General features: G+C 48.3%; 1 protein-coding gene across 1 annotated transcript in view; it reads left to right on the top strand.

Moving 5' to 3' along the window:
* Positions 1-11,129, top strand: part of TOX2 (TOX high mobility group box family member 2) — a 102,335-nt gene that overhangs the window by 12,853 nt on the left and 78,353 nt on the right. The window contains exons 3-4 of the mRNA XM_011369411.2: positions 6,069-6,131; positions 7,039-7,104. Coding sequence (XP_011367713.2) covers positions 6,069-6,131; positions 7,039-7,104 — 129 coding nt within the window. The remainder of the gene's footprint in view (positions 1-6,068; positions 6,132-7,038; positions 7,105-11,129) is intronic.

Genomic DNA, 11,129 nt, shown 5'->3' with positions numbered 1-11,129 from the left:
GGGAGGGAGGGGGTGAAAGGGAGGTCAAGGTGAAAGGGTTGAACAGGAGGGACATGCTTCACCCATCAGACTAAAGGAAAGGTCAGGATGGGTGTGATTGTGATGTAAGTGATGTGGGGAAGGTGGAAGACTTGGAGGGGATATCTGATGGCTTCAGTGACATAGGAGACATGGTTCCCTGCTGGACTGAGGGCGATGGCAGCTGCCGAAGGGACAAGAGTTTAGCACATAATAGCAAGAGTAGATAGCATTTATTAAGCACCTGTCAAAAATCATTTCCATTATTAAGCATTATGTTACATATATTTAACTTATGGGTCAAAAATTAATAACTACCATCAATACCACTTTACAGGTGAGGAAACTAAGGCAAAGAGAGATAGATTAAAGCCAAGGTCGCGCACAGCCATTAAGTGGTGGAACAAATATTTCAATTCAGGAATAAATGCTGAAATGTCGCCCAGTATATCACACTATGCGTGGAAGTTGAATTAAGTCCAAAGCTGACTTGGGATGGAGGCTTTAAGGTTGGGCCCAAGAATATGTGTTTATAGAAGCTAGCAAGACTGTTAAGGCTGCAGCGCACAGCCAGAAAAAAGACCTGGGAAGAGTTAGATTTCAGTGGTTAAAGGAAGGGAGAATGGTAACTCCACACTGATGAAGGGACAGTGTGTGCAAAAGCAGTTGGCACTGGAAAATCCTGGAACGTTTGGGACGCTGTGGGAGCTGAGGCTCAGGTCTGGTTGTCATGGAGCCTCCTGGATGCCAGGGTTCATCTGAGCAGTGGAGGCATTGCCAAAAGACAGCTAGTGACAGGCAGGGTGGAAGATGGATTGAGGGGGAGGGGAAGCTGAGCAAAAAGCTTCTGTGGGTGATTGGCTCAGGGGGGATGTAGGAGGGAAGGGGACGAGTTGCCCTGGAGGTCCTGACTATGGCACTTTGTGCAAGGTGACACCTTGTCTCATGACGATAGAACCCTGGAGAATGAGCAGGTCCATTGAGGTGACACGAGTTCAGCGTTGGGTGTGTTGTATTTGAGGTGCTCATGGACCAAATGGGGGAGATGTCCAGGGGGAAACTGTACATTGGAATCTGGAGGTGACTCAGCTAAAGATGAGCATTTGAAAGTCAGTGACATGTTGCAACCCTGAGAAGTTATGACATTGTCCAGGGAAACCGTAGATAGAGTGAGAAGGAAATACCAGACCCACTTATCCACCTACCTATCCATTGCATCCACCCATTCAATACCTTCCATTTACCCAGGCAGCTCATCCACCCAGACATCTATCCACGGACCCCACACACCCATCCTAACCATCTTTGTTTATCTTACCCGCTATCCCAATCATCTTCCCATCCACCTATCTCTTCATACTTATCTAGCCATCCCATCTCATCCGTCCATCCATTACTCCCTCCCATCCCAACCATCCAATCCACACATCCCACCCACCCTTCTGCCCACACATTTATCCATTCCACCCACCCATCCCACTTTCTGATCCAGCCGTGGTGTCACCTGTTTATCCACCTACTGGCCCATTCATTCCCCAGACCATTCATCTTACCCTCCCACCCAACTCCCCATCCCTCCATCCCTCCATCCCTCCATGCCACCCATATACCTACCCACCATACATCACTCATCTTACCATTCCAACTATTCTCTGCTCTATTCATTATGTTAAGCACCAGCAACGTGTGACTTTTGGCTGATTATTTGCTAAGTTTCCTTAAAGATTTCTCAGACATTACCAAAAAATGTAAATCATCTCATTCATAATTTTTCTACTGATTACATGTTGAAATCATACTATTGTGAATATATTGGGTTAAATTAAAAAAGTCATTAAAAATTAATTATACCTGTTTATATTTATTTTTTTAACGGTGGCTACTATAAAATTTTAAATTACGTAAGTGGCTTGCATTATATTTCTATTTGACAGTGCTGATTTATACCATCCATCATCCATCCATCCATCCATCCATCCCATCCCATCCTTTATTCCCTCCCTTCCATCTATTCATCCTCCCACTTATCACATTTGTCCATTCCACAGTTATTTAATTTACACTTTTTATGAATCAGTGACTCCGTGGGTCATAAGAATGAGGAAACTGAGGCTTCAAGCAGTTCAGGAGTTTTCCCGAGGTGGCACAGATGGAGCCAGCATCATCTGCCTCACTTAAGATCAGGGCTTCTCATCTTTTACCTTGGCTGCCTATTTGCTAAGTTCCCTTAAATATTAAAAAAATAAAGGGTCTAGCTTGGGGAGGAGGCTGTTGGAATAGGGGCCCAGGAGCCCCTCTCGCCAAGGGGACCACACTGTGTGAGGAGAGACAGCCCTTTTAGAAGCCTCTGTGAACTGAGTCCCCGGTGGCCGTCATGAAAGGGTTATCCCCACACATTCGGTATTTGCAAAAATGTGGGTTCTTTCAGATTCCAAAACTCATTTCCATGACAAAACTCTTGGGAAGAGAAGATGAAGGCCTGGCTTTTGCAGAACAATCTTCCAGCTGTAATGAGGACTGAAGATGGTGATGGGAAAAGGAATTATAATTAGAATATGAAATGGGGAAAATTAATCTATTCCAGTCGGTGGTAAGAGGACGTTCTGGCGTTTCATGGAAATTCTTAGGCCGTTGTTTCCTCCTGCATTTTTTTTCCTTCATATTTTAAAGCATATGAAAGGTTGTGTGCTGTGGAAAGAGGATTTTTGACTGAGGGACTGATATATGGTGAACTATGCGCAGAATTTAAGTTCATGTGCATCTTCGCTTTGTATGTCTGTGCATGCTCACGCCGCATATGTTTGTGTGTGCATTTACATGCGTTACGTTTATACTGTTGCGGGTAGTGTATTTATACACATCGGACCTCCCCTCCTTTCCCTGTGTGCGTGCTGTGGGTATTGTGTACTCGGCCCTGTAAAGAGTCTGTGATATGTGCACACTCATCCTTGTGCTGTGGACCCATCTGTTCCTGTTGGTCTGTGGTACCCATGGATGTGGTACATGTGTGACTAGGTGCTGCCTTGAGCACTGTGTTGTGTGTGATCATAGGCCCCCATTGGTTTGTGGTGCTTAAGTTGTCACCATGCTTGGGCACACTGCATATGCCGTATACTTTTGGGGTCACATACACACTCAGCATTTGCTATGCAGTGGGTATAGATGTGGGTGTTTTGATCTTGTTTGTGCACATTGAGGAGGAGGTGGTCCTGCTGTGCCTGAGCACAGAGGCTGGCTTAGTGACATCTTCTGTTGGGTATGTTCTTTCCTCTAGAAAGGGTCCCCCAAGTGGAGGGCGGAGGGGAAAGCTCCAGGCCTTAGTACCACAGACTGGAGGCCAAGCCAGGGGAAGTCTGGGAGCCCTCAGGTCCCCCTCCCTCCCTGCTTTCCCCCTCCAAGATCTCTGACATGGTGGAATCCTGGGCAGAGGTGGACAGGAAACAGGTCACACCACCACTTCAGGGCCCCTTGTTCACGGCCGCTCAGGAGCCAGGTCCCCAGCCCGGTGTGCTCCCAGGGCTCAGGCCAGGCCCCCAGGGATAGCCAAATGGAGGCAGACCCAGGCCCTGCCTCAAGAGCTGCCACCAACGTCTTAGGGCCTCCTCGAAAGCAGGAAGCAAGCTTCACCCCAGCTTGTGGCAGCTCTTTCTTGGTTGACTAAACAAATCAATGAATTTCAAGCTCACTCGAGGCAGGCTCTGGTGACTTCAGGAGGACCCACTGCCCAACCCCATTCCTACCCCCAGCACACGGACATCAAGATCCAGGGTCTCCTTTCCTCGCATCCCCAGTGCCATTGTCCACTGCTCACTGTGGATGAGTCCTCCTGCCCCGAACCACTAACGCATCCTCATCGAACGTCTGTTTGTGCCGGGCTAAGTATCGATTATACAGGGAATGGTGCAGCAAAGCCCCGATCCCTGCCATCGAGGAGCGTAAAGCCGGGTGGGAGAGACCAAGCCCAAGAGGCCAACAGACCATTCTGTAACTAACTGTCCAGCTTCTCCCTAGCTGCACCATCTCGGACATGTCTGCCTGTCCTCTCAAACGGTTTCTTTGGTTTTAAACAGGGGTTTTGTGAGGGTTAAATGAGATCTTCCGTGGAAAGCATTTTGCTCGGTGCCAGGTGTATTCACTCATTCACCAGATATCCGTTGAGTGCCTGCTCTGTGCATTGGGGGAGACAGCAGACAAGGCTCCTCCTTTTGTGGTGGCTCCATTCTAGTCAGTGTTTAATAAATGGGCTGTGGCACAGTCCTTTTGGGGACATCTTGTCCTCTCCTCCTTCGATATATATTCTTATATTTTTAGCCTATACTATATTGTTTGATGACTGTCGCTTTATCAAATGTTACAAATACCTGGTTAAACTTAGCCCCCTTCTATTTCCTATCTTTCTTTCTTTTAGAACATACTTATAAATTATGTGTGTTTTTTAAAAAAGTTTTCTTTTTACCCAAATAATACATGGCCATGGTGACACATCGAATAGTACCCAGGAGCTATTCTTGAAAGCTCCCTGCCCTGCCCAACTCATAATCCTATTCCTGATACCAGCCTGTGCCAGGCACTGAGAGATTTGGAAATGACCAGGACACTGTCCAGCCTCCATGTTGCCCCACACAGGGTAGAAGACAGATGTGGAGACAATCTATTTGTTAAGAGGGACAGCCAGAGGGTGGGACAGCATGGCAGGCTTCTTGGAGGAGGTGATCTTTGAACAGGGCCTTGAAGCATGAGCTCAGGGTGCAATGTGGTGGTTGGAGCCCTACATTGGGGTTCAGTACCCAGATCCTATGCCTGGCCTGGCCTGGCCTTTACTTTTGCTAATTCAGCAGTCACTGAAGGATTCTACCCCTCCCTGGTCTGATCAGGCAGTTGGATAAAACCACCAATTCCACTGCTTCGATGGGAAGACTGGCTTGGTAAAAGACAGGGAATGGTGCAGTGGTGGTTTCATCCATCCATCCATCCATCCATCCATCCATCCATCCATCCATCCATCCACAAGCATTTACTGAGTATCTTGTCTATGCCAGGCACTATTCTAGGTGTTTAGGAGTCTCCATTTTAGCAGAGGGAATCCAAATATAGGCAAAGAACTTGGTAAATTATATAGATGCTAGAAGGTAAAGAGCCTATGGAACAAAGAACAAGGTAGAGCGGGGAGTGGGGAGTGGTGGTGGCAGAGGTGAGCTCTCATAGTCCACAGAGGTGGGAGGCTGGCCTCTGAGCCAGTTGATGAGGAAAGCCTCTCTGAGTGAAGCCTCTGTGAGAGATGAACTGACATCTTGAGCCTGATCGTGGGAGTGTGGCTTTTTACAGCCTCCATGAGAGCCGCTTGGCAATGTCTATCAAAGTTGCAAATGTACACACAACTGGACTCAGCGATCATACAAACTAATCCTACAGTAAATTCACACCCCTGCGAAATGATGGATGTACAAATCTATTCATGGGAGCAATGCTGGACTAGTAAAAGACTAGGAACAAGTCAATTGCTCATGTGCTCGACTAGTTAAATATATATGTTTCATTCATCCTGTGGAATACGAGGTACCGGAAGACAGAATTATGTTCTGATATAAAAGACTTTCGCAGATGTGTTGCTAGGAGGAAAATAAGATGCAAAATGGTATGTATAGAATGCTGTCATTTATGTGAAAGAAATGACTATAAAATGTATATATTCAGACCATCTCTGAGAGGATGTAAAAGAAGCTGGTAAACTCAGTGGTTGCCTCTGGCTCTGGAGAGGGGTAATGGATGGCTAGGAGGTGGGGTGGGAAGAGATTTCTCACTCTGTTGCTTTTTGTACTTTGGGAATTTTGAACCATGTGCATATAACCTAATAAAAAATAAAATTTCCAATTAAAATAGCCAGCTGCCGTTGGTACTCCACCCAGATCTTTTTACTAGCCAGCACGGCCATCTCCCATCTGCTGTGAGCACGGGCTACACGTGGGTCACAGCTGGCACAATTTTCAGGAGCACTGTCCTTGGTCAAAAGGGGCCACCATGCTCAGGTTATGCCTCCCCCTGTCTCCCAGTGGCTGACTGACCTGGGCTACAGAAGTCCTGCCCCTTGCTTCATGCTGGGATTTAACTCTGTGGTACGGTTCATACCCAGAGCTCCCCATGGGATCAGGCTCCAACAAGTCCCCAGCCGAGACCACATCCTTGCTTAGCTCCTTCCACTGCCCTGTCCTGCATCCCTCCCACCCTGTAAGGTTATTCCTAAAGAGCACTTCTCAAAAACCACATGCATTTGAATCCTTGTCTCAGGCTCTGCTTCTAGGGAATGCCATCCCAGACACCTGCCTCAAAGGGAACAGGAAGGGAACTAACTGGAATTGAATGAACTCCTTGTTTCAGTGCAACATCTTGTAGAGAGGGAACCATGTCATTATTCCCATTTAACAGATGAGAAACCTCAGAAGTTCAGACACCAGCTCAAGGTCACCTTCAGGGAAAAGGGCAGCCACACTTCATTACACCTGCTCCCTCTTGCGGGCAGCTCTTCCTGAATTCAGAATTGGCAGCTTCTCAGAACACAGGACTGCAGTTCCTGTGCATGATTTCTACCACAGGACGGTAAGGCCTGTAGGACACATCCGGGCAGGCTGTCATGACTGCAAGGCCTTGGGGGTCTCGGCCTCCCTCCATCATGTGGAATTCCAGCTCTAGCTGAAAAGGGTCCGAGGTCATTTTGGCCGAGAGAGATCTTTGCACACTTCCAGGGGTGGGGAGCTCCGTATCTGACGAGGCAGCCTGGCACATTTATGGACAGGGTGTAAAGGGCAGAAAGGTTCTCCTCTCTTCCTCCTAAGTGTGATGATGGCGCTGACCCTCAGGGAGCACAGAGCCCCTGCTGCAATGGGAGCCTGGGCATCCTGGGCTCCATCTTTGCTTCTCCTTCCCCCTCAGCGCATTCAGTCCCCCGGCCTCCTCTGGCTCCTTCTCCCGGGGTCTTCTTGAGAACATTTTACTCAGAGCTGCTTCTCTGTCTTTCTGTTCCAGTTTGATGGTGACAGTGCCTACGTGGGGATGAGTGACGGAAACCCAGAGCTCCTATCAACCAGCCAGGTAAGTGCCCCATCCCTTCTGAGTGGGGGTCTCGCCTTGGGCCGGCTGGACCCAGGCTGCTCCTGGAGTGAGGAGGGATGCCGAGTGGGGGTGACATCCTACTACTGTCCTCTCTCAGAATGATCAAGCCTATCAGTTGAGTCCCCTTAAAAGGGACAAACTAACACTACGGTGTTCTCGGTACAGGCCTGGCTACTGTTGGCTTAAAATAGGCATCATTAAAAACTTGATAAAACTCAAAATGTGTTGCCCATGTTCCCCACGAGCTGGGGGGACATTTTCAGCGGCAGTGAGTAGAGATGTCATACGCTCCCTGGGGCGCCAGCCTCCGGCCACCACACAGCACCCTGGGGACGTACATTGGTGTGGAGGCGCACACTCCCGTGCAGTCACACAGGGTCCTCCTGTCCATCTGGAGTTGTCTAATGCTACTGGGGAGGGTGGTGGACTTGGTGCAAAGAGATGACAGCAGAGGCTTCCTGTGCAGTCCTCCCCGGTGGTGAAGGGGTCTGAGTCATCCCCGGGCAAGGCTGTCCCCATCCCCACTGGGAGTCCACATGAGCGGGAATCTGATTTTCCACTGAGAGCCTGGTCTCCAAAAAATTAAGGTTTCATTCAGCTGGGAGCATCCTCACTATAGACTCTGACGCCAGAGAGAGTTCTCACTGTAGGCTGGGAGGCCCGGGTGGCCCTTACTGAAGGCTGTGGCAACCTGGAGGGTGGCAGCAGCTCAGGGTGCTGGATGGAAAGGCAAGGAGTCCCATAGCTGCCGAGAAACCTGGAAAGCTGGGGGCGGCCTGTCCGTGGAGCTGACCTCCACCCTCTGCCTAGGCAGTCGTGATGGGTGTGACAATCCAAGCTGGGTGGCCGGGCCTACACTTTCTAGCTGGGGAAACAGTAGCCTATCATTTCACAAACATTTGTGTGTCCTACTATATGGGGGCAGAATGAGTAAGACATGGTCCTCAGGGAGCACTGCCAGTGAGGGAAGATACGGTAGTCCCAGCTAGAGGTGTGGGAACTCTACTGCAGGATGCTGCACACCCCTGGCCTGCCCTGCCCTGCCCCGCTCCACACACACACACGCAGGGGTGTTCATGCCGGGGCTGCCATTGCATTTCCCTTCTCTAACCTGCTGCAAAGCCGCCTTAATATTGCACGGATGCGTGCCAACCTGCGAGATACTGCTGGGCAGGACTCCAGGTCCTGGAAACGCTCATTTTGGAAGAGACCACTGAAGTCATTTAATTGTCCATAATCAGCCTGGAAATGTGCTTCAGGGGTAAAGACCAGAGCTTACCCATGAACATCTCATCTGAGCCCTTTCACAGTATTTAAATTGAATTTTGTTAACACCCTGAGCCCTGGCTCACAGACTCATCATATGGGGGAGTCGGCTGTGCCTCAAAGCCTGATGGAGAGTGTTGGCACTGCACTTCCGCCAAGAAGGGGGAGTGGGACTCGGTGGCACTCTGTGTCTGCTCTAGGCCTTGGAAGAGGGGGGCACAGTCCTTTAGAGAGGAGGTACCAGGCAACCTGTTGACAGCAACCTCAACTGTTCACCCACCACTTTACAGTTTGCAAAGCCCTTTTCTCACTGGTTATTTCAGCTGATCTTCATAACAATCTTGAGAAGTAGATGTTATCGTCAACCCCATTTTACACATGAAGCAACTGAAGTGGAGGATGTTAATTGACTAGTCAGGGAGCAGTACAGCTGGGATTCGAACCTGCACAGCTGGGGCTCAGAGCTCTACACATTACCTTGCCGTGTTTGTGGAGAGCTCCATTCCCACCTCAAGGCTGTCACCAACTTGCTGCAGCCTAAATGTCACTTCCTCAGAGAGTTCCTGGCAACCGCAAATCCAAATTAGGTCCCTTCCCTGTGATTCTCTCTCATGGCACCATGTCTTTTTAATTCACGGCATTTCTCAGTCATTGTTTGTGGTCATCTGCTTAATTGTGTGATGACTTGGTTAACATCTGATTTCCACTCTAGACTGTGACCTCCATGAGGGCAGGGTCTGGTCTCTCTTCTTCACTGTTGTGACCCCCATGCAGCACAGAGCCTGGCACCTAGAAGGCACTCAGGAAATGTTTCTGTAATGAGTGAATGAGGCTACTCTCTTCTCTGACTTCAGTTTCCCTAACAGTGGAATGAGGTGGTTGGACTCCCCAAGGGACCTTCCAAGTCTCTTGTGCCATCACTCAGAGAGGCTCCCTAACTTAGAACTTTATAAAGAAGACACCACGATTCCTTGAGATTGACTAAGTCCACCTGGTAGCATGAGCCGAGCTTGATATGGGCAGATTTAGCAATTACAATCTAGACTTCTTATAGTGTATCGGTTAGCTTTTGCTGCATAACAAGCACTCCAAAACTTGGTATCTTAAAACAACAAATATTTATCTAGTGCATAATTCCATGGGTTAATAGTTGGTTGGGTTTAGCTGGTGGCTATTCTGGTCATGACTAGGATCATTTAAGTGGCAGCAGGAAGCTGCCAGGTCAGCCGTGGACTGATTGGGTTGGGGGACTCACTTGTGCTCTAGATGGTTTCTTGTTCTTCAGCAGGCTAGCCTGAGGTTCACACAGTGAGAGAGGGGTTCCCAGAGCAGCAAGAGCAGGAGCTATAAGGTTTCTTAAGGTCTGGGCTTAGAACTGGCATATGATTATTTCCAGAATATACTATTGGTCAAAGCAAGTCACAGGGCCAGTCTAGGTTCAAGGAATGGGGAAATAGAATCGACTCCACCTGTTGATGGGAGAGGCTGCAAAGCATTGTGGTCCTTTAACAAACTAGTACATATGGTAAACATGTGGGATGTTGTTCACGCTGATTTTACTGAAGAATATCTTAGATTCTTCTGGGACCTACAGCTCCCACTGGCTTAGTGGGGCTCCACAGGCCTCTAGTTCTTAACGGCAAAAGTTCTGAATGTTTTCTTTCAGTCTTTCCCCTGGAATGCTTGCTTGAACTCACATACACACATACGCACGTGAACACCCTATCATGGCGTGTTGCCTCATCAGCTGCAGGAATTGTATGGTCCCAATTACTGAAGGATTGACATAAACAGATGGACAAAATGAAGGTCTCATAGCCAATAGAAGATTCAAAGGATAAACACTCTAAATGGTATAAAGTGTATTTTATAAATACAGTTAAATACAAGGCTCACCCATTCAACAAATGTTTATTGGGCACCTATTATTTGCAAAGCTGTGGCCGGAAGCCATTTCTGGAAGACATTTGCTTCTAGAACATCCATGTTCATCATGTTGAAAACCTGCTCTTTAATGTAACCTCCTGAAACACCACCTTCTTTATTTAGAAACTGCAGCTAAGACAGTTTCCTACAGGATATAGATCAGCCAACTGTGTCTCCTTTGAAAAACTTTCAAAGCAGCTCTTCTGGGCTTGAAGTTTCTTTTGCAAATGCATCTTCTGTTGATTGCTTTTTGCAAGTCTCTAACAAAATTCCTGCATAACTGCCTTAGCTTTCACAAATTATCACTTTTTCACCCTCCCTGGACCTTGTGTTTCTTTTGTATGAGACACCTGGGTGGTCTGAGACAGATGCAGGTCTCAGGCATGGCTTTGGGCCCATCTGCAGCTGCTGGGGGTGGAGGGCTTGGTAGATATCAGCTCTTCCCTTGTTGGTAGAAGACACGGCCCAAGAGTTACAGGGGTTGATATTTCCTGGTTATGTGACCTGGGAAGCATCTCCCTCTTCCTGGATAAGGGAGCTGTCCTAGGGTCTCAGCAGACCTGGATTCAAATTCCAGCTCTTCCACATCCCAACCGGATGCTCTTATGCAAGTTATGTCAGCTTCCTGTGGAAAGGAAAGATTAAGGCCTGTCCCCAGGGTGTCGTGAGAGGTACATGAGATGTGTATTGTGGATTCTGTTGGTGCCTCCAGGGCACTCATCATCCAGCTGTTGCCTCATGCACTATTACTGCTAACTATTCACAGCTGCCTCTTCTCCAGAGAATTGGCCTCTGCCAAATGGGAACCATGA

This window comes from Pteropus vampyrus, unplaced genomic scaffold (assembly GCF_000151845.1).
Source record: "Pteropus vampyrus isolate Shadow unplaced genomic scaffold, Pvam_2.0 Scaffold147, whole genome shotgun sequence".
In the NCBI taxonomy this organism is placed as follows: domain Eukaryota; kingdom Metazoa; phylum Chordata; class Mammalia; order Chiroptera; family Pteropodidae; genus Pteropus; species Pteropus vampyrus.
Note: the sequence above shows the minus strand (reverse complement) of the source record. Positions and strands in the feature narration are given on the sequence as shown.